The 22,582-nt window shown below is 34.7% G+C and overlaps 1 protein-coding gene across 1 annotated transcript in view; it reads right to left on the reverse strand.

Annotated features, from left to right (window-relative positions):
* Positions 1 to 6,767: 6,767 nt before the first annotated feature.
* LOC131044674 (beta-fructofuranosidase, insoluble isoenzyme CWINV1) overlaps positions 6,768 to 22,582 on the reverse strand; it is a 55,632-nt gene continuing 39,817 nt past the window's right edge. The window contains exons 4-8 of the mRNA XM_059210896.1: positions 8,015 to 8,875; positions 7,721 to 7,888; positions 7,372 to 7,631; positions 7,175 to 7,265; positions 6,768 to 7,042 (exon numbers count right to left, since the gene is read on the reverse strand). Of these exons, the coding sequence (XP_059066879.1) occupies positions 6,848 to 7,042; positions 7,175 to 7,265; positions 7,372 to 7,631; positions 7,721 to 7,888; positions 8,015 to 8,875 (1,575 nt within the window). The 3' untranslated portion in view covers positions 6,768 to 6,847. The remainder of the gene's footprint in view (positions 7,043 to 7,174; positions 7,266 to 7,371; positions 7,632 to 7,720; positions 7,889 to 8,014; positions 8,876 to 22,582) is intronic.

The raw sequence follows: 22,582 nt of genomic DNA on the forward strand, positions 1-22,582 counted from the left end.
ACACCCCTCCTGATATTTCCTTTGCGGTTGGTCTTGTCTCTCGATTCTCCCATGATCCTCATGAGAGTCATTGGCAAGCTACCAAATGTATTTTGAGGTACATTCAGGGCACTAGTTCTCATGGCATTCATTATACATTAGGGGAACCTCACATTGTTGGCTACATTGACTTAGATTGGGCTGGTGATGTCACTGATCGGAAGTCTACTTCCGGCTTTGTTTTCTGTCTTGGCTCTGGTCCTATCACATGGTCTTGCAAGAAGCAGACTGCTCATGCATTATCATCTATAGAGGCTAAGTACCGCGCTGTTGTGCTCGCTAGTCAGGAGATCTTATGGCTTTGACAGTTGATGACTGAGTTTGGTTTTCCTCCTGATAGTCCCACTGTTCTTTGGTGTGACAATCAGAGTGCTATTCATATTTCCCGCAACCTAGTAGATCATCAGTGGAGGAAGCACATTGAGCTTCACATGCACTTCATCCGTCAGTTGATTCAAGATGGTGTTCTCATTCTGGAGTACATTCCCACTTCTGAGCAGGTTGCAGACATCTTCACGAAACCTTTTGCATCACCGCGCTATCTTCAGTTGCGCTCTATGCTTGGGGTGAAGGAAGTTGTCCTTGGGGGGTCTTTATGAGGCCTTCCTTCCTTCTTCTTCTTTCAGCATGTTCTTTTATCTCTTTTTGGAGAGGAGTTTTTTCCCACTGGGTTTTCTCCTTTGTCTCCGTTTCATAGAGATTTCATTGTATTTGGGTACCTGATCAGGCCTTGTTGTCGGGACCCATCTTTCATGCTTTCAGTAGTTGTTCTAGGTTTTAGCTTCTCCCTAAGTCTAGCTTAAGGGGGGGTGTTAGAGTAATTGGGTCTTTACTTGATTAATTAAACAATATTTGTTTAATTCTTTAAGTTTCCAATTATCTTTTTACACTTAAGCTAACATTAGGTGCATATAATTAATTATTTTAATTAATTATTATGTGCAAGCCTAGGGTTTTCCCTTTTTAGGGTTTCTTGACCTATTAGAGGTTACTTTTTCTTTTCATTGTATTATCTTTTCACAATACATTTTTGGTGAATTGGAGCTCTCATTTTTTGAGAATTTTTTTCCTGTGTTTTGTATGTTCTTCAGATTTTGCTTCATTGCTTCTCCTTGTAACAAGTTATTCGGCTTGCAGAAGATCTTCAGGCTACTGTGGGGTTGTATTTCTCAACTCCTATAACTTTGTAATGGGTTCAAGTACTTCCAACTTTATCTAATCAAATCAATAATAGTAAGAGCATTGGTTAAAGTGATGCATAAATAAAAACTACCAAAATAAGATTAGAATGTGAACCCCACACACATGAAAAGTGAGCTAAACATATGAGGAGTATGACAAGAATGAGAAACAACATTGTTTTTCTTTTAATGGTGTAGGGGAACATGGGGAAGTAGCATAGTGAGTTTGTAGGGAGGCAACAAAAGTAATGCAAGCTACTAGATTTTTTAGTTATATTGTAGGTTTTTTTAGGGATGAATGTAAAGGATTTTACATCAAGATTATATAAAAGAGGATGATTTAAAATGAGGCAATGAGTGAATCTTAAATCAATGAAATAGTTATAACAAAACCTAAGGAAATAGAGTATGTATTAATAGCTACCATATTTGATTAGATTAAAGATGAAGAGTTCCATTAATTGTAGGTGTAGGTTCAAGCAAAACTTGCCATCATTAGTACAGTTTAGAGATACTATAAGTAATAAATTTTAATATTCTTTGTGTATAATATTACTATCTTGATGGCTAGAGATGCACAAGGATTTTAAAAATAAATTTTCCAATTCAAATGCCATGCTAGACAATTTCTACCTACTACACTTGAATTATGTTTTGTCCTACCTAGCTTTAGCTCTTGTGCATCTTAACAACTCAAAGTTACCACTTTGTATTTTTTATTTCATCTTTGAGATTTACTAAGGATTGAAAATTTTATTCCACTAAGAGATTGCTAATGTTAAAATGTAGCCAATATTAAATTGTAAGTAATAAAATAGGGACAATGTAGTTGTTTAGGGAAAAAGAAGCATTTAAGCTCAGTAAGTATTCAAGGAGTGGGTGAAATGCAATTATTGTAAAGGAGGATCTTGTAAATTGATATAAGCATGTACTTTCTATCACTATAGAATAGAGAGAAGAATGTGGATATTAATATTTATATATAATCCTAGTTTATTTTCTATACGTAAGATATAATATGATGTTGATGAATACACAATATTTTTGTGTCTATTCATGTAAAATTTGTTTCTCTACAAATGGTTAATATTTTGTTTTTTTCTATGCTTCACATAGAGATCCCATATAAAGATATCTAATCTATCACATGCCTTAGGTGAGTGGTCTTTGGGTTGATATAACAATGCAATTTATTATCTTATTACTAGCTAATTATTCTAACAAACACATGTATAATTTTGACTAGTTGTGTGAATAAGATAAATAAATTTGTGTAAGGATTAAATGATGATTTAAATTAAATGCAAAAGTTCATCAATTATTGATGTGTCATTATGGTAGAACATTTTGTAAAAAATTAATTAAATCAACAATGAAATGGATATGCTAAATTCAATTTTTTAATTTAATATAATTATTTTATTAAATAAATATAGTCGACCAATGTCAAACATTAATTACTTAGCAATGATAAATGTGTATCAACTTAAAAGTTTAATAATATATCTAATAAATTAGAAAAAATTACCTCTCAAATTATTTGAATTATCACGAGCGTCCTAATAGATCATTCAAATTCATTGCTTACATACGCATCATCCTTTATTTGATTAATCCATACATACTATGGCTTTATCTTAGTTATTACTACCTACTGCTCATCCTAGACATTAAATGGTTATATCTCCTCCTAAGTGGTAAATTATTTTTCAGTATCAACTTAGATTCATAGACACTCTCTTATGAACTAACTTGTGAAATTTTTTCAATGTACTACCTAATAATAGTGTGCAAGTCATGTGAAACTTTGAATTTCCTGCCAACTCACTTTATCACTTTCTCCCATAATTCTTTCATGATTTGTCCACCTTTCCAATTTAATCCTCTACATGTATAAATTCAAATTGGTGATTGCTATTAACTAATGAAAAACACTACACTTTGGGTATCCACCTTACTGTTTTCTAAAAAACAATTTATGTAGATTATCATTATATTGTCTACAACTCTATCAATTAACCAAACTAGGTACTCATTGTTTTGATTAGATAAAATTGGGAGAGGATCAAACATTACATAATTGGTATGCAAGCTCACAAATTGGAGTAAATTGCAAGCAGTGAGACCAGCAAGACCATAAAAACCAAAATAGGACACTCTATTTTGAAATGACACGTTTGGTTGAAGAATCAATCCAATGGGAACCAAGTCTCAACCCAAAAAAATTGCATAATTAGAAAAAAGAGGTTCAAGAAGGAATCTTGAACAGTCTTCTTGAGAAATCCTTTAGTATAGAAGACAGAGGAACCAAGGGAACAACCAACAAAAAATGGATTTTGAAAGTCTTCCCACAACCTTTAATAAGTAGGATCACCTTAAACGGAGGCTTTCTCTAGAAAGGAAGGAAACCACAAAGAACTAGAGGTGCCCAAGAACCTTGTGATCATAAAAACACTAGTAGAAATCCCTACAAATTACATAAAATGGATCAGCTCGATAGGTCCATTATCAATAGAATCAATAACCTTCACAACTCCTACACACACTTCAAAAAGGATCACCATAATAGGCTTGTTGTCAATATTTTAGCTAGATCCCTCAAGAGGATACACAAGAGGACAGGGGATAGTACGAAAGGAATTATAAACCCAAGAAGAGAATGAAATCCCCTAGGAGAAGTCATAAGCCACTATAGGAGTAGGTATAAGGAAGCAAAGCCCTCCTTGGTAAATTTCCTATAGGATAACCAACCCTTAGCATGAAACCTCATCCAACCGACAACAAATAATAAAGAACCAACTCCAATAGGACATCCATCTTCATTTGAGAAATATTCAAACCCAGAAACCCCAAGGAGCTCAACCAGCCCCCACAAAAGAAAAATCCACCTCGAAAGGAGACTCTGAAGGAAGGGTTGGTGAAAGAACAAGGAACCCCACCACAAGCATCAAGGGCGCCAAAAAACCAAAACCTGAACAATATTACTCAAAGCTAGAAGAGGAAAACTCATCTCAAAGATCCTATTGGAATGGGGAGCCCAAGCACACATAGCCTCCATCTGAAGACCAAAGAAGAAGACATAGAGGGGGAAAATACCATAGGCTGAAGATGCTAAATAGCCACAACCAAAGTGGCTCGCATAGAAACATCAACCTTCAACATATTAGGTGGGGAAAGAACAACAGGGGACAAAGAGGCCCAAACCATTCCGAAGGGGGTAAAAAGAGGGAACACCCAAAAAATACACCACCAACCCCACACCTTGACACTAAAAACAATGCAAAATCCCTCATAATGCAGCCCCCTTTGACCACAATAGGGAAAAGAATCAAGAATATCTTGAGGCTCAAAACTAGGTACTCATTGTTGGGTTCCATTATTGTAAAAATAAAAAATAAGCATACTTTTTAGAGTTAAAAAAAAATAACTCTTGAAAGGTTAAACAATTGCCTATACTTGAAAATTATTCAAATAAATTTATAGATCTTGGGGAAGATGAGTCATCCTTATTTTAGAAGTTGAGCTCATTTAATAAAATAAGGTTAGGTCAAGTGAATTATGAAGGATGGGAAACTTTTGATGGGAATCTATGCAACTTATCTCACTCTCCTTATCTCTTCTTTTAATATCACACTTCTTTAACATCACTTGCATCAACCACTAGATCCACTTGTAAAGGCTATAAATGTGTTAAATATGTAGATTAATATTTATACAAAGCTTGATCTCATGGCCACAATTACACACCTCCATAGATCTAAAAATTTGATCAATTTGTGTCACATGTTCTTCACAACTTCCATTAAGCTCACTTCAATGAATTTAAAATCTATGACAAATGATAGATAACCTCATTGTGGCATTCTTAAATACTCAATATAATTTCCCCAGTTTTAATCTACATGGTAATCCATAATGATCATTGATTATGGATCCACATAAAATAATAAATGGTCAAGATATGACACTCGATGCCTACAATGGGAACCTAATGCTAAGAGAAAACATGAATTATATACCAAACTTGGCGACACCATATGAATTATGATAAATATTCCTTAAGTGTTTGAGAGGGGAAACTGATATTTAAACATTCAAAAGGGCTCGATAACACATTGAAGGCTTTTTCTACAAAAGATTTTGGAGACTTTGTGGGAGACAACTTCAATATATGAGAGGGAGAGGCCTAGGAGAACTTGAGAATGGCAATAATTAGTGTTGGAATGTAAATAAGAATTAACTTGGTTGAGGGCTCTAAATTTTTTCTTGCTAGTAGACCCACTCAATGTAAAGAAGCTTTAAATATGGACTTGATCAAAGTTTAGGTTTTCCTTATTGTAACTACAATAGGCTCTCAAAGCTAGTGGTTTAAGGATATCGATGCTTTAGGTTGGATGGTCATGAGATGAGGAATGGAAGTATAAGTCAATGTGTGTTACATTGTGAAAGGCCTAACAACCGAGGGAGCCATCAAGTTTTCTATTAGGCAACACATCAAGGAAAGGATGTTGATTGTTTGAATCATTCTCTTTTGCAAAGGAGTTGCAATGGGATAAGCTATATAGGTGGGTATGAAATTATTCTAACTTATCTAGATCATGGGGTAAACAAATAATGGTGTCATCCATATACTACTTCCACCAACTTGGATTCAGAAGAGAGGAAATACGGGCAATTTCTTCAAATTGCTCCATGTAAAAGTTGCCTATAATTAAAGAAAGAAAGGAACCCATCACCACACCATCAACCTATTCATAAATAGAGCCTTGGAAAGAAAAAAAATATTGATCTCAAGCATAATTTTACTAAATCTACAATCGTAGCATTCACTTTGTACTTTACAATCACAATAGAGTTGATAATAGAACCTTGGTGAAGAGGGAGAAAACATCAAAGCTCATTAATAGGTCACTACTATCTAACCTAATTTTCTTAACAAATTGGATAAAATGGGTGAAATCTTTAATGAAGGAGTCATATTTTCTTATGAGGGCAAATATTAATTTGGCAAGGAAAGATGCCAATTTATAATTAAGAGATCCTATGGCGTTAATGATGGATATTAAAGAAGTGCAAACTTTGCGAAATTTGAGAATGTCATAAATGTGAGGGGTCACTAAAGTAAAATACTCTAATTAGTTGCATGATTAAAAAAGGTAAAAGACAAAACCAATTTGACTTTTTTAAAGAATTTGGAGAAGGTTTAAAAGAAACCATTCTCTAGCTAATGGTATTAGAGAGAAGTTTATGCATTTTGTAGATGCACTAATGCCTATCCATATGACCATTACATTGCCCTTGTCAATTTTGAAAATAATTAGGTCATGATTGTCCATTAATTTATTAATAAAAATAATCTCAAGTATATTGGATGCTGTATATGATTTAAAATAACTGAGATAGCAGATTGCAAAACAGCTAAAATTATAAGTGTCGCACTAGGCTAGAATTCAAAATGGACAACAAAAACTCGATCACAACGGTAAAATGGCAGCAAACAAACAAAGCTGTCACATTCATTTAAGAAACCATAGCGAAAGTTCACCCTTTTGTAATAAACTCATCTGTTTTGTATTGTGAAGTCAAGCAAACGGGCAAAATAATCACAGTCCCCGTAATGTTGATCTCTACAAAATTGATGAATATTTACAACGGGCATCTTTCATGTGCCATGCTGTCAACCTGTGCAGAATAACATTTGAATCTCCATTATTAAACACGAATAAATGGGCTTTCTCATTCACTGCCAACATGGGACAACTCCTTGATGTTATGCAAGTTTTCCCCCCCTCTGCAAAACTCTCTACTATACTGCGATCCACCTGTTCATACAATTACACTACTATCGTTTAAAAAAATTAGCATAGACAGTCTAATCTAGAAGGCAATTTTATGGATTGTGGAGATTTGATGTCTTAAAAATTTAGATTGTAAATTGACTATAATATTTTCACCAGAACTCGCAGAGACAGAGATTTCCGATGAGGAGACAGGTTTACAAATCCTCCATAGCTTGTTTTGTCCACATTAGTGCCTAAAGATGACCTGCCCATTGTAACCATTTAATCAGAGTGACAGTTAATCATGCCAAAAAATGAAACTAAAGTTTTATCATTAAATGCAAACAATGCAGAGCGAATGGAGTCAGAACCTGCTTTGGTCGACACACAACACCACTTTCCCTAGCCGGTCGTCTGATTTTTGTTTGAAAAATCTGAAAGAAACAACGCTTCTTTCTCTCAGATCATCTGATGCCAAAACCATTAACCCAAATCCCTGTGGAGTCTCATCAATATTTTTACCCCTGCTGCACAACTTTTGAGCATTGGTGAAAACATCCATGTCGTCCACTGTTTCATAGACATGGTCTTCTACTTTATTGTCTATCTTGAATTGAACTTCCACATCTACCTGTACACAAAATCCAATATTAAATTTTTAAAAAAAATTATACCATTCACAAGATCAATTTGCTACCCCCACTTTGATTATGTACTTACCTGTGCTGCTCCTGAATTCAGTCCATCTATCTTCCTGACTGATCCCCTCTTTAATACCACATTGTGTTTTGTTACACTGATGCCCCTCAAAGCTTCCACCTCAGACACAGGCCATTGAATGAGACTCCTCCTGCTGCTGCTGTCAAGCCTTACAACCCTCGGTATCCCCTGCAATCAAAATTAAGAGCCCACATAAACCCTGCAAAAGTTATGCACAGTAGTAATGTGGAAATTACTATTTAATGCTGCCCTTGAATACATCAATTTGTGTCTTAAAAGTCTTTTCAGGATTACCTGAACAGAAGCCCATCCTTTTATGATGTCGTCTGCCACACTGTCAGACTCATTAATCCATCCCCACAAAATCCTTCTTCCCTTATAATCATCATAAAATGTTTTTGAGGCATAAAATTTGCCATAGTCATATCTAAGCCCATTTGGGCCCTCCACAGATCCGTTGTCAGGCACATATCTGTCCAATTTGGGGAAATACCTGCCCACAGTGTAATAGTCTACCTTCGAATCATCCAAGCTGTTCTTCAACACATATTTCAAAAGACCATCATTTCCATGGATGGAAACGGGGTAGAAGTCTGGGCATTCAAACATACCAATGTGCTTTGCAGAATGAAGTGGGTGTTTTGCCTTGACCCATTTCTTGAGATCCTTGCTTTTGTAAATCAAATCCATTCCTCTCTTCTGTTTATCCCTCTTATTCCCCACCAGGACTCGCCATTTATTGTCTGATCCCAACCAGGCGGTAGTTGGGTCTCTGAATGAACTGCTATTAATTTTACCCTCAGGCATCATGACAGGATTCTCTGCAACTTTCTTCCAGTCCCTTAGTAAAGGGTCTGAGGGATCCTTTGGAACTGCCATGTTTGTAACTTGTATAGATTCATTGGTCTTGCCTGTGTATAAAATAACAGGAGCACCACCCTCTTGCAAAAAAGTTGCAGAACCAGACCAAGCGCCATTAATGTCATACCATTTATCTGGGTACAGAGCCGCTCCAGGCAAGTGCTCCCAATTTATCAAATCTCTAGAAACTGCATGCCCCCATCTAATCAACCCCCACTTAGCCGAAAGAGGATTATATTGGTAGAACAGATGATAGTAGCCCTTGTAGAAAAATGGTGCTGCAGAGTTCAAACGCTATTTCAGAATGCATATAACTTAAACAATAAAATACATAATAGATTAAGATATATCATGTTTACTCACCATTAGGATCTTCATCGTTCGCCCCATGCACAAATGAAATACTTCCAGGTCAGCATAAACAATTGTTAAACCAAATAACCCTAATTACCAGGGAAAATATAACATTCATAATTTTAAGTTACATACAAAAAAAGCCCTTGTAAAACCCACAATTTTACACATACCGTTCATCCAATTCTTTAGAGGCTGAAAGTGATAAGCTGTCTTATTAAATTGGGAGATAGACAGATTGAAATTAGGGCTTGGCTTGGTCATTTGGAGGGCCTCCAAACTGGTTTCATCCGAGACACGGTGGGAAGCATCGGAGCATACCAATAGAAAAGAAAAAAGAAAGGAATAGGACAAGAAAAAACAGCTACCCATTGCAAAGATTGACTGTAGCAGCAAAACAGACCTGTTATACTATAACTTAGATCAACTAGGCCTTGATTTATAGGGTACAAAATTATCTCCATCAAATAAAACTGGGTAAAATTTGAAATAATGTTTCTTTCATTCATTCAAAATGCATGGACAAGGATGGTTACCGGATAACAAATGAATGACTAGATGGGCAAGATTCCGATCTCTCGGGAGCTTCAATAGGTTACTGAAAAAGACAGAAAAACACCGATATCATAAAGCAAAAAGGAAAAAAGCATCAAAGGGACTTGTACCTAAAAATGGCAAGATTTACTGTAATCGCTGAAATTAATTTATGATCTTTTAAGGCGACAGTCTAGACTTGCAGGCGACGTGTGCACATTACAAGTGTTGATTCAGTTCATCACTTTTAACACTTATCACGCCTGGCTAAATTACTTGATTTGTTCTTGTGAAAGTTTCGTCTGGGACCAGGGGATTAACTAATTGCATGAAAAAGCATCAATTTTTTTGTAGGAATTCGGGACCCATGAGGCTTCAATTCGGCATTGGGATTATTAAATGTTTGATTATATGAAATGGGGAGATTTTAGTTGTGATTGAGAGGTACATTGACAATTAAACCGAGCTTTAATATTTGTTACAAGGAGTGGGATTTAGACACAATCTTCTTCCGCAGCCTGTGATGTATGACGTGGAGAGAGTTATTTGGGCATTCACTAATGGAGGTCTCTGCTATTTACATGTCGACTCATCCAAGCTTAATTGGCAGTCGTTATCCGCTAAAAATATTACTAAAAATACTTTGGTTAGTAGGTTAATACGTATTGAATCTTTTAATACTTGTTAAAAGAAATTTGTAAATTGTTCGTCATTAATTGAGGTGTTTAAAAAAGGAAGTATTCAACATTAGAGCTTCTCTACAAGAAGACGAGGGAAGAAAATGAGCACTAACATGGTCTTCAAGTTGCAAGTCAAACTAGGTGCAAGGCTAAGGGTCCCCTCTTCAAGCTATTTTTAAAAGAAAAATCTAAAGCAAAAATCAGCACTGGAATTTAATTTTTTTTAAATGGGATCCTGTTATTTTTAAATTGTTTTTTTTTCATATTAAACATGACTTGATATACATGATAAATAAGTTTTTTTATATTGTTTTTTTTTTATTATTGAAAATGACTTATATGCCCATTAAAATATAAGTCGCATTTCAATATCTTTTTCCTTTCTTATACTTTAAGTTATATTTCATGTATATGTTGACATGATGTTTGAGAGTGGTTTGCAAAAAGCATTAACATAAGACGTATTACAATGACAATATAAAGTCTGTGTAAAGAAATTTTATACTAACATATAAGCTGGCAGATATCAAATTTAAAAAATAAAACTAACCCTTTTGTTCCTTTTAATTGTCAATAATAATAATGATCATCTACATAATTAACAAAATAAAAATAATAAAAATGAAAAGAAAAAACTATTTTTAAAAACTACACTTTAAAAAAAAATATATAAGTCTAATTCTATCATTCTATCATCATCACTTTTTGTTTTGAATACATTCAAATCATGAAAAGTCAAATGCCCTTCCTTTGCATCAAAAAAGTTGAATGTGTTTACATCAAACTTGGTGTTTGTTTTCTTAGAAGGATAAGAAAGTGTTGCATATCCATATTTTGAAAACTAGCATATCTATATTTTGTTAATTATTATATCATATCATTATATTCATTTTACTTTTTATTCTTATCCTTGAATAAAAAGTGATTTTTTATGTATGAACACTTTCAATAAATATTCGTCAAAATGTTTGCTATAATTACTATAATATTATAATCTTGACATAATATCGTTTGTCATCATAGAAACAATTTAATAATTTAATTAAATATGTGGTCAAGTAAAGAGATTTTTGTTTGGATTGCTGATCTTTTATTTTTGTTTTCATGTTGTCCTTTGGTCAAATAAGTTCTACTTTTATTTGTCGGTTCCATGATTCAACACACTCACAGTCACTTGATCAACACTCTCATTCCCATCTAAGCTATAATATAAAGTACTAGTAGGTGAGTGAAATTGTAACCATGTGTACTTTTTCAACCTACTGCATAGCATTTTTGGGGTGGTTTGAAACTTGATTGTTGACCAAGGGTTATTTTGTGAATTTTTTATCATGTCAAATCTATTAGAAGCTCTTTCCTCTTTAGTTATTTATTCTATCTTATGTTTTCAAAAAGAATTAAATATACCAATACAACCATCAAACTTTTTCTTCCTCATCTCCTCTCCACCCCTCTCTTTATCTTCCTATCTAGACTTATCTCTCCTTGTACCCCCCTCTCTCTCTCCAAATGCTTAAAATAGGTCATAATATGAGCATATTATAATGCACTTGGATTTGTTAGAATACCAAAAAGTAGTGAAAGGAATGTGAAACTAAGGAATTTATGATGTTTTTAACCTCTTAAGTGTAATAATCTTGATATGGGAACTACCATGGGAACTAAGGAAGGGTAACTATGGTTGTGTTAGATGATGGAATGTTTGTGTAGGAATCATGGCTAAGGCAAGGGTACACCTATGTTATAACACCTATGAGGTTTTAGATACTTGTGATATTGAAATTATTAGGTGCAATGTTATATATAGAAGGTATCAAGATGAATGTAATAATTTGAAAATTTTATTATAGTAGAAATCTATAATAAGTTCCTTTAATATAATTTTGTCTTCCTTGTTTGATGAAATAATAAAACATGCTACATAATATAGAATGATATTTGGGTATTGATTTAAAGGATTTTATATGACTACAAGATCTCTTTTGTAAGACCCCACATCATTAATGCAACCTGAATTGTTGCACATATCATAGTTAAAACCAAATGGTGGTAGAATGCAAGTAATGCTATTCTATTAGATTTTTTTTTTATTTGTAAGTATGCATTGCTCTGATTAGAATGAAAGTCAAAATAGAATTAAAATCTAAGATTCCAATATATCCAATTGATTATTGATATCTAATGATTGCATATGTGCATATGAAGTATTGATAGAATATGTGATTGCAAAGAAATGATGTTTAAATAATTCATAAGTAAAATTATTGGGAATTTGGATTGTACAATTTATATGCAATATTATGATAATCTAATTGTGCTTATGGTTAGATAATGCAAGATAGCTGACCAATGTGTAATATAAGGAAGAAAAGAGGATTGTTCCTAATCAAATATATTGTGAAGGTGTTGCAAGGATAACCTATTTTCCATAGAAAGTGATGAAGGAATATATTCCATTGAGAGAGCATAGAACTTAGGGTAATGTGATGAGAGAGGAGATTTGAGTTTGAAAACACTTTTGGGTTAAGGCAAAATCGATTGGGTCTTTGTGCGAGTTTCAAAAAGGTGTTGTGTGGTCAATTTTATGGGTTTTGTTACAAAAATAGGCCCCTAGGATCAATACCTTGGGATTAGGGACCTTTAGATCATGTGATAGTGTCCTTTAGGCTTGATGGGACCCTTCAAAATCCCACTTGTTTGAAAGTGACGAGTTAGGGTTTGTGAGAAATGGGTTTTAGGGTTGAGATCTATAGAGGTCTTGGTAGGAAGAAAAAGACGAGAACTCTTTCTTGTGAAGGGAAAGGAAGGAAAGTTAGAGAAGGTGAAAAAGGATATCTTTCTTATGGAGATGAAAGGGAAGAATGAGCTTGGAAGGTGAATCTTGCACATGATGAGGAAGATAAAAAATGTAGAGCTTATGGATAAATAAGTTTCTTTCCCTTTTTCTATGCTTGAGTTTTGGTAGAGTTTCTTGTCCTATGTATTCTTGTTGCAAAATACATTGGTTAGAGAGGATGTTACTATGGTGTATATAAAAAATGAGTATATGTGTTATGTGAATAAGATACTACAATTGTGTTGGTGTAAATTATGTCTCATAATTACACTTTACTTAAGTTGACTAAGGATAATGCATTCATTGTAGTTTGCATATGAGATTCTTAGGGAAATGTGCACATAGGGAAGTTGCTTGTAGAAGAAATTCCACCTTTTGTGGTCTTATCTTGTTGTCACATTCCACCTTTGGTGGGTAATCTGCCTCTTGTACAATATTTTATTATTTCTCCTACCTACTGTCACCTACCCTTGTATCTCATTGAGCCACATGTCATGATTGTGTGCTCTCATGCCTTGCCTTTATAAGAAGGCTCATGTACATTATACTTAGTTGGGTATTTTGCATCTTAATAGGAATACAGTTTATTCTTGTCACATTTATTCTCTCTTATGTGATATTCATTTGGCCTCTAGATCTTGGGTTGATATACGAAAATTCTCACATGGTATCAAAGCCAATGGGGTGTCATGGATAGTCATTGGAGAGATATTGGTGCAATTTGAGGCTTATTGGACATTGACATTGCATCCAGGACGCCATTTCCATGAATTTTGACTATAAATTTGCCTATGTTTAGGTAAATTTGTTTTTGTAGGAAAAAAATTAGTTGGAGAACCATTAGGCCCCCTCCCCAACTACAAATTGCAGAATTAGTTTTTCTGTCATATTTCATTTTTTTGCATATTTTTATCAGATTTGGTAAAATATTATTGAGTCTTAGCAAAAATAATATTCTCTATCCTATATTGGTATCCTATACATTGTATTAGAGGTTGTATCATAAGATCTGTGTAGGGTGTTCAAGCTACTTTGTTAATTGGCACCATTATTGAATCTGCATTCTCCATAATCATTTCCTACATTTATTAAATCTGCTTGACTATTGTAGAAAAGAATTTAATTTGGGAGCTTGTATTGTACCCTAATTTTTTTCTTACTATATCTCCTCAGATGGGATTTGTTTGGTAGCCTCCTCCAAATTTTGTAGTCCACATTGCCTTGTGATCTCTTTAGAAGAACATTATTTTTATTGGCCCTATGTTACTTGTACCAGATTAGGAGCTTTATTGCCTTGACAGCATCAAGCAACTTTTCAAATGCATGGGATCAATATATCAACTCGTAGTGTTTCCCATCTATTTAGAAAAAAATTTAGCTTAAAATATGTTGGCTTTCATATTGCTTGTGCGAGATTAGAGGTGCTTTGTGATTCCACACTTTGGCATTTCTGTGATTCTAATATAATTGCTTTCTATTCTATCTACCTGGCAACTTTACACTATTCCAGGATGACACAACAACTTAGTTCTCTTTTTTCAGAACCAAATATATCTAATTCTCTTTTAAGAATGAATTTCCTTCACTAAAACAACTTTAATCTTGTAGTAATGTTTAAAACTAAGCTAACTAGGAAGTAAAGTGTCCATGGAAGAACAATTTTTTTCGTTACTTCCCTCTTTCTAAAAATGACTCTGGGATGAGAATTATGCACTCTAAGAACTCAAAAATTCTTTTGAATACTTAATTCCTATCAGCCACTGTAACCCAGACATATTAGCATCTCAAAGACTTACAAATATATTAAAAGATTTTTTACTCTAATCATATACTTCGTACAACACAAAGACTTAAAACAACCCTCTCTCAACCAATTTCCAATTCTTAAATTTTCAAAGTAACTCAAGTATTACTTGTAAAGACTCAAAAATATTTTTAATATTTAGTACCAAGAACTATACTCAACTTTAATCATTTAATAAAATATGATACAAATTATATAAGAACATTTGTACCATACATAAGTCTATTCTCAAAACAAAGTGTGAATGCCAAGCTTATCTCCTCTTTGATTAAATTACAAATTTTACAAAATGAACACCAAGTCTCAATTTTCTCTTCACTTTGGCCAAGTTTTGTTGCATAAACAATGATGTAAAAAAGATCCTTATTACTATAATAACCTTCATATATATAGGAGAGGGGTGTAGCATGAAAATAGGAAATTATAACTAATTCTAAGGCTAAGTCAAAAGAAGAGTTCTATTTCACTTAGGACTTGTGCACTCAACACATGCGCATGAGAATATACAAAATGACACCTGAGGTGTCAATTGACATAACAAAATTCCACTGGGAAAATATGAAAATGAATGTGTCCCTGGGTATGGCTAGTGTTGACCTTGACCCTAGTGATGGAACTCTCTAAATCAATACAACACTTCTTGTGTTTCTTCAAAAGTGAATCCAGAAAATCCAAGATGAATTGGAGGTCAACCAATCTATCTATTGAGGACAAAGAGAAGTCCTCTCTATCAAATTCAGTAGTCACAAGAAAATTGAACTCCTTAATAATTTCATCAACATCAAGGACCTTTTCATTCTCATCAAGGAAAGCACTTGGAATTTCAAATATTTTAGCAACTATCTCCTTCATATCTACACATTCTTTTTGGGATTTCCTCATGTCCTTGACTAGGTGCTCTATAATATTTATTTGATGTTCCAACGCCTCTGATTTCTCAACATACATGCATTGTGAAGGGATAACACCATTTTGGATGAGTTCATCTAGATCAAAGTCCTCAAACTTTATCCAAGCTTCAAATTCTATCTCCTATGTTTTAAATTCCTGGGAGAAGGATTCCATGGTGTTGTCCACCTCTATTCTTATAGCAAGCTAAGCTTATGAGCCATGTACCTTGACTCCCATTCCCCTATGCCCTTGCTTCGTGATTTTTCTTTCTTATCTCTTTTTAAAACATATTCATCTAGAGATGAATGTATTGATTAAATAGATTCTGAGGACTTAGTTACTTTAATAAGAATTGAGATGAGTTTCTCAATTCATGCCTTGATTTGATCCATTTTTCTTTATCTTTGTTATATCTAGATACAAGGGCTTCCCACGATGACTGAGCATCTTGTGCAATAGAATCATGAGTATGCTTCCCTAGTTCTATCATGTGAATTGCATAGTCTGATTCTTGGATCTTATCCATGTCTGTGTTTGGAGGAGGCACAACAACCTCGACAGACTTGTTACTTGCTTTGTCAACTTTTACTCTTGATAGAGTTTTAGCTTTCTTTGTAGTTTTGGGTTTGATGGGAACAAGTTGATTGAAATCAAAATATTTAGGTGAGATTGCCCGCTTCTTTCTTGCAGGTGCATTGGAAAATAACCATGGTGGAAAAGTTGAATCATCATCATCACCTACCACTACATCTTGAGAAGGATTGACCAAATCTTGAACAATGGCAGTTACAATAGAAGATGTCCCAGTGACAACATTGGTAGGATTTTCAAGGGATAATTCATCGGATCTAGGAGTAGTCTTAGTCATAAACTTGTCAAAATCATCTAACAATGTGGTGGCAGACACTTCAGAAAACATGGGAAAAGTAGAGAAAATATTCTCAATGTTGTCATGAGGATTATCTAGGGAAGACTCACTAGCACTAGTAGAAGATACATGAATACCATTTCTAGGAGAAATGCAAGTGACCACTAGAGGCTTTGACTCGGAAGTAGAAATGGGAACTTGTATTGTAGGTGAAGAAAGAAATACATGGGGTAAGGACATCTTCTTTTGGTGATCCTTCTTCATTAAATTCATCTTGTTCCTAATCACCTTCTTAACTTTCTTCCAATGGATCAACACCAATTGGTTCTACATCAAGATGATCACCTTCCAACTATTCATTTGGTACTTTAGATTCTTGTGTCTTATGAACATTAGAGGTCGATGGCTCTTCTTGAGCTTTCCCTTTCGTATTTCTAGCCATGAACTTTAATTTGGGAGCCTTTACTGGAGTAGTGGGATCGTGTTTGTTCTTGGTTCTAATTTATGATCTCTTTCCCATTGGGCCAACATTGTCATCATCAGAAATAGAGGAGAAGGGTTTCAACGTAATACATTTGCTTGAAATCCATACATTTTTATTTGTAAGAATACTGTGAAATTGATCTCTAATTGAAGTTGATTCTTTTTGCGACCATTGGATCAAAGGCAGAGGAGTAGAAGAGACCTTTTCAACATAGGTAAGGTCCAAGACATTATCGTCCTCTTCTAGATCATCGAGGATGTCAGCAAGATCGAACTCCCTAATTTGATCAATTATCAACTAGCAATCATCAAGCTTTCTAATGTCATGTTCAGTTCGGCAATCGGCCCAAACATCTTCAATATAATGCACATGAACATATGCCTTCTTCATCTTATTTCTCATCCATCTGTAATCAAAGTACTTCCTTGCCTTGAAGAACCAAATGGTTACTCTTCTCATTTCTTCATTCATTTCTTTGGCTTTGAAGATTGAGTTAATGGAATGTCTTCCAATGGTGAGAGAAAACTTTAAACCTATTTTATGAAAACCAGACTGGACCTCATGAACTGCCACCACTTGACGAGCCACCTCCATCAACACAATTTTGTCTAAGGGATATCTTGGGAGCATGAAAGGCTTGCCATTAAAACACCCAACCCTGAGATATGTAAAAGTTAGAAATTGCAAGAATATGCATCCATATTCACTTACCACATCCCAAGAATGGTCAGATACCCTTCTATTGTATAAATTCTTATTCAACATAAACATGTAGTATCTGAAGAAATCATTATTCACCACCCAAAAATGATTGTGACTATTTCTCAATATCAACTGGGAGCAGTACTCATGCACAATAACTTGCCTTCTAGCACCTGTTGCGGATAAACCTAGAAAATCTCTCATTTCTTGGCATCAACGTACACCAAGTAGGAGGTCATGTAGAACTTAAGAGTGGTAGGCACCTTGGAAATCTTCTCACAAATGGCATCATTGATTTGTTTTCCCCAAAATATCTTCTCCTTATTATGTCTGATCACATGGATATATTGATACATCCATATATAGTAGGTGTTAGAAGTGGGAAGACCTTTCACCCTACTCAAGAGGGCTATCAAATCATTAACTTCTTCAATTAATTCACATCTAGGAAGAGGTTTTTCCATCTAGCAATGGTAGGCCTTGGGGTCTTCAACCAATTTTCATTCACATTCCACCTACACTTGTCAGAATTTCTATCAAAGTAAGCTAGAACTAATTGTATTTTGATGTCTGAATATTTCTTTATGTTGGGACACTTAAACATAGTGTCGAAGAAGTCCTCATCCAGCCTAATCAACTTCTTTCCAGTTTCATCTTTTACACTCTTACTAACTAGATCAAAATGGTTCACAACTACCATGACAAACTCAAGGTCTTGAGCAAACATAGGGAAGGCCGCCACTAGATGGATTCCACTATTGATAATAGATTCCATTTTGTTATAGGAGGAAGGTTGCTTAACCCTCTTTAGAAACTCAGATAGGTCAACATGACCTATTTCTATATCTGTTATGTGATCTATATTTGATGTGACTGAAGAAGGCGAGAAGACCAAATGGGGGTCTTGCTTCTTGAACTTCATCACCTTCTTGCTCAGAGAAGATTTTGTCATTTGCACAATCACATTGTGACAGGAAAAATTATCAATACTGGAGAGGTGCAACTGATCAATCATTTTCTTCATTTTGAATTGAATAGTTCTCTTGAAAATGATGCATTTGAAGCCATCTAGGGTTTCCAAAAACCCTCATAGTAATTTGGTAGTTCTAAGGTAAATTGGGCTTAAAACCCCCATTTACATGTGTGTAACAAGTGCAATTTGGGTTTACAAGTTCGAGATACACATACACTTGAGTGTGTGGCAAACAGGTGTAATTCAGGTTTATAAACCTGAATTGCACCTAAGAGGAAGGGAAAAGTACATGGCAGGTTTATAGACTCGACATACACCTTTGAAAGCGAAGGTCACAATACAAAAAGACTCAAGGTGTACCATATACCACAAAGGAAAAACTCAACATGCTTGGTGTAGGGCAAGTTGGTAACCCCACCTTACACCTTTGAAAGGATAGGATTTGGTGTTTGGCGGGTTTATGAACCCACCATACACCAACCTTTGGTGCATGGCGGGCTATAGCCCCACCGAGCACCAACTGTGTATGCATAGGATGAGTGATGTGCACTTTTATATCCCCGCGCACCACCAACACTTGCGGAAGAGAAAAAGTGGTGTAAGATAGGGTCATAGAACCATCTTACACTAAGTACACATGGTATATGGCGGGCCTATGGCCTCGTAAAACACCAAAATAAAATAATACATAGAAAGAAAAATAGGTGGAGCACAAGCCTTTGAACCCAAACTCCACCTAAACTTAGTGGAGTTCAGGTTCATAGACTTGTGCTCCACCAAGATTAGGGTTGCATCAAGAATGATATAAAAAAACTAGAGAAACAACATTAACATATGTCGTTTGGATCCATACACTTGAGATATATCACAAAAATCGTTTAACTCATGGGACTATGAACCCACGTTACACCATAAATCAAAGGAAATATCATACAAGCATTCACATTTTATATCAAGAAAAAGAATGGTTTTCGAACCCTATGAAAAAGGAATAGGGAGAAAAACATACTTGGAGATTACTGGAAAATGTTCGAACTAAAACTTCAATCCCATGACTTTGGATCAATTGGAAGAGAAAAAAAGTTTAAAATGTAGAGAGAATCAATTAGAAGGCAATAAAAAGACTCCTAATTTATTTACTCAAAGGAACAATTAATAACTTCAAGTGGCATTAATAGGTGCATATCAGGTTTATAAACCCAATTTGCATCTAGGGAGCAAAAAGGAAGGATGAGGTGTAAATCAGATTTACAAACATGATTTGCACCTAAAAAACATACTTGGTGCAAATCGTGTTTATGAACTCGATTGACACCTAAAATTCACACTTTGTGAGAAATGGGAAAAACAAGAGATAAACACGCTTACAATGACAATTACGTCTCATAAAGAGTGCATGGAGCTTTAAAAACTACAAATGAGAAAAAATTTGTGGGGCATCCTCAAATTTTCATAACACGAAAATTGAGGATAACAATTTGCATTTTTAGTTTGATAGGTGATTTTGAAATGGTGATATCTTAGGGTCAAGACCTCCTTTTCCAATGCACTATTCTTTGTTTTGGCAAAGAATTTTGTGCTCTTTCAAGTGGTGTAGGTGGTTTTCCATTTTGATGCATGGAGTTTTCAAAAAAATCAGATTTTTACCATTGTAGCTTAGTAATCCTCATTTTTGCAACTTTAGAGGCTTCGTTCAAGCTCATACAGACTCCTTTTTAGGTGTCATTTTTTTTTAAAGTGCATAATTTTTTGTCTACTTCAATCTTATGCTATCATTTTGTAGTGATTGTGAGTAGAATTTGTACTTTCAATATATGGCCATTTTTGTTTTCCTAATTTGGCATATGTAATGCTTAGTTCTCAATAAGGTCTTTTGCATTAGTATTTTGAGTCTGATATAGCTTATTTTGAGAACTTGTAAACATTGAAATAATAAGTCCACTTTTTCCTTTTTTTGCAAGTGGCCATTGTAATCGCACTAAATATAAAGTGTCAAAACATCATTTTTGGGAGGGGTTCTTTGATTGTCTGAATTTGGGGGGTGTCTTGTGCGATTGTCTCTCTCTATCTTGCGCTCTTTCATTTTTTCATATGGGTTCTCCTAAATTTCCACTTTTAACTCCACATAATTATGCATCATGTAAAATTAAAGCATGGAGTAAGCTAATGGAAAAAGGATTCATTCATTACATAAATGGAACAATGACAACTCTAGCTGAACCTAATGCTCAATTGGAATGACTCGCTAAAAATTTTATGGCTCTTGGAACTCTGAGAAATTATGTATCATATGACCTTATTTTTCACATTGAGAAATGTACTACAGTCAAGGATGCTCGGGATATATCTGCCAAATTGTATGGTCAAGGTGATGAGATTAGGGGCTACAATAAACTCCCATTGTTGGATCCAAAGGATTTCGATACAATCCAAGATTATGTCATGAAATAAAATGAGCTAAGATAAAAGAATAAGGATTATGGAATTAACAAGAAGGATGCTCAATTGGTTTACAATTTGTTGGACAAGATTCCATCAGAATATGCAACCTTGTTTCTAACTCCCACGTCCATCAGTTGACTCAAGGTGCCTCATTCACTCCACCATCATTTGATGCATTCACGGAGATGTTGATACTTGAACAATCAAAGTTGATCGGGATGGGGATTCTCAAGTCTTCAAAGTCCAAGGCTTTGGTGGCTAATCAAGGGAATCAAAGTAAGAAAGGAACACGCAAGAACCAAAAGCAGTCTAAGCCAAATCCACAACAAGATAGAGCACAATCATCCTCTCCACAACAAGGCGATTCTACATCCTCGCCTAAGGGGAAATCATATAAGGAGAAGATTTTTTGTGCATATTGCAAGAAGTTAGAACATAATGAACAACAATGTTAGAAAAAGAATATTGATGAATTAAAACATCTTCTTGAGAAGAATAGAATCAATTTGCCTTCTATAATGTCTACTTTAGCTTCTTCTTCCAAAGAAAAAGAATTTGATAAAGGAAAGGATCACACTTTTGGTAAAAGTAAAGGAAAATCTCTTTGTACTACTAAAATTCATGATTTAGGGAGATGGCTTCCAGATTCAGGAGCTTCTTGTCATATGGCATCTTCGTAGTATACATTTTCTTCACTTGAGCCTTGCAACATGCCCCCATTTTTTATGGGCAATCATACATATATGAATGCAATTGGGAAAGGATCTATTGCTTCTGGGGAAATGGATCATGCATCTCAATTGTACTCCTTTTCAGATTTTGTTCCTATTGATAAGTTTGATTTTTTAGTTGTTAATCACACTTATTGTGTGGATCCGGACATTGAGGAGAGATTTGGATACTTGAACTTGGGTGTTCTCACATGTGATCTAATTCTTGAGCCTTTCCTTTCATCTCCTCCTATTGATATCACATCTACCATTGCACCTGTTGATGTGGATGTTGCTATAGTTTTGGTCTCTTGTGATTCAATGAAATAGGATATACATTGTCTTCGAGATATAGTTCAATGGGATGAATACTTGACAAACATTGTAGCTTTGTTCATGGAGTCCTATATTGCAGATTTGAGAAACATAATTTATGATAGTCATCTTATTTTTTATAGAGATGATCCTTCTTCAATTATTTTGAGGGAACACTCTGACCCTCTAGTTCATTCTCTACAAGTATTATTCTTTCAAGTTTGATGTGAGTGTGGATACTTATGTACAATATTTGGAGGATGCCACGTTATCCTTAGAAGAGACACTTGAGTCTTTGGATCATGTTCTAAATTCATCTTCACTAGATCATGGATTGTCGTTTTCAGCCATGTGGATGAGTATACCTGATTTGGAAGGGGTAACTTGCAGTGCATCGATATGGAGAAA

Source organism: Cryptomeria japonica, chromosome 1 (assembly GCF_030272615.1).
Source record: "Cryptomeria japonica chromosome 1, Sugi_1.0, whole genome shotgun sequence".
Taxonomy (NCBI): domain Eukaryota; kingdom Viridiplantae; phylum Streptophyta; class Pinopsida; order Cupressales; family Cupressaceae; genus Cryptomeria; species Cryptomeria japonica.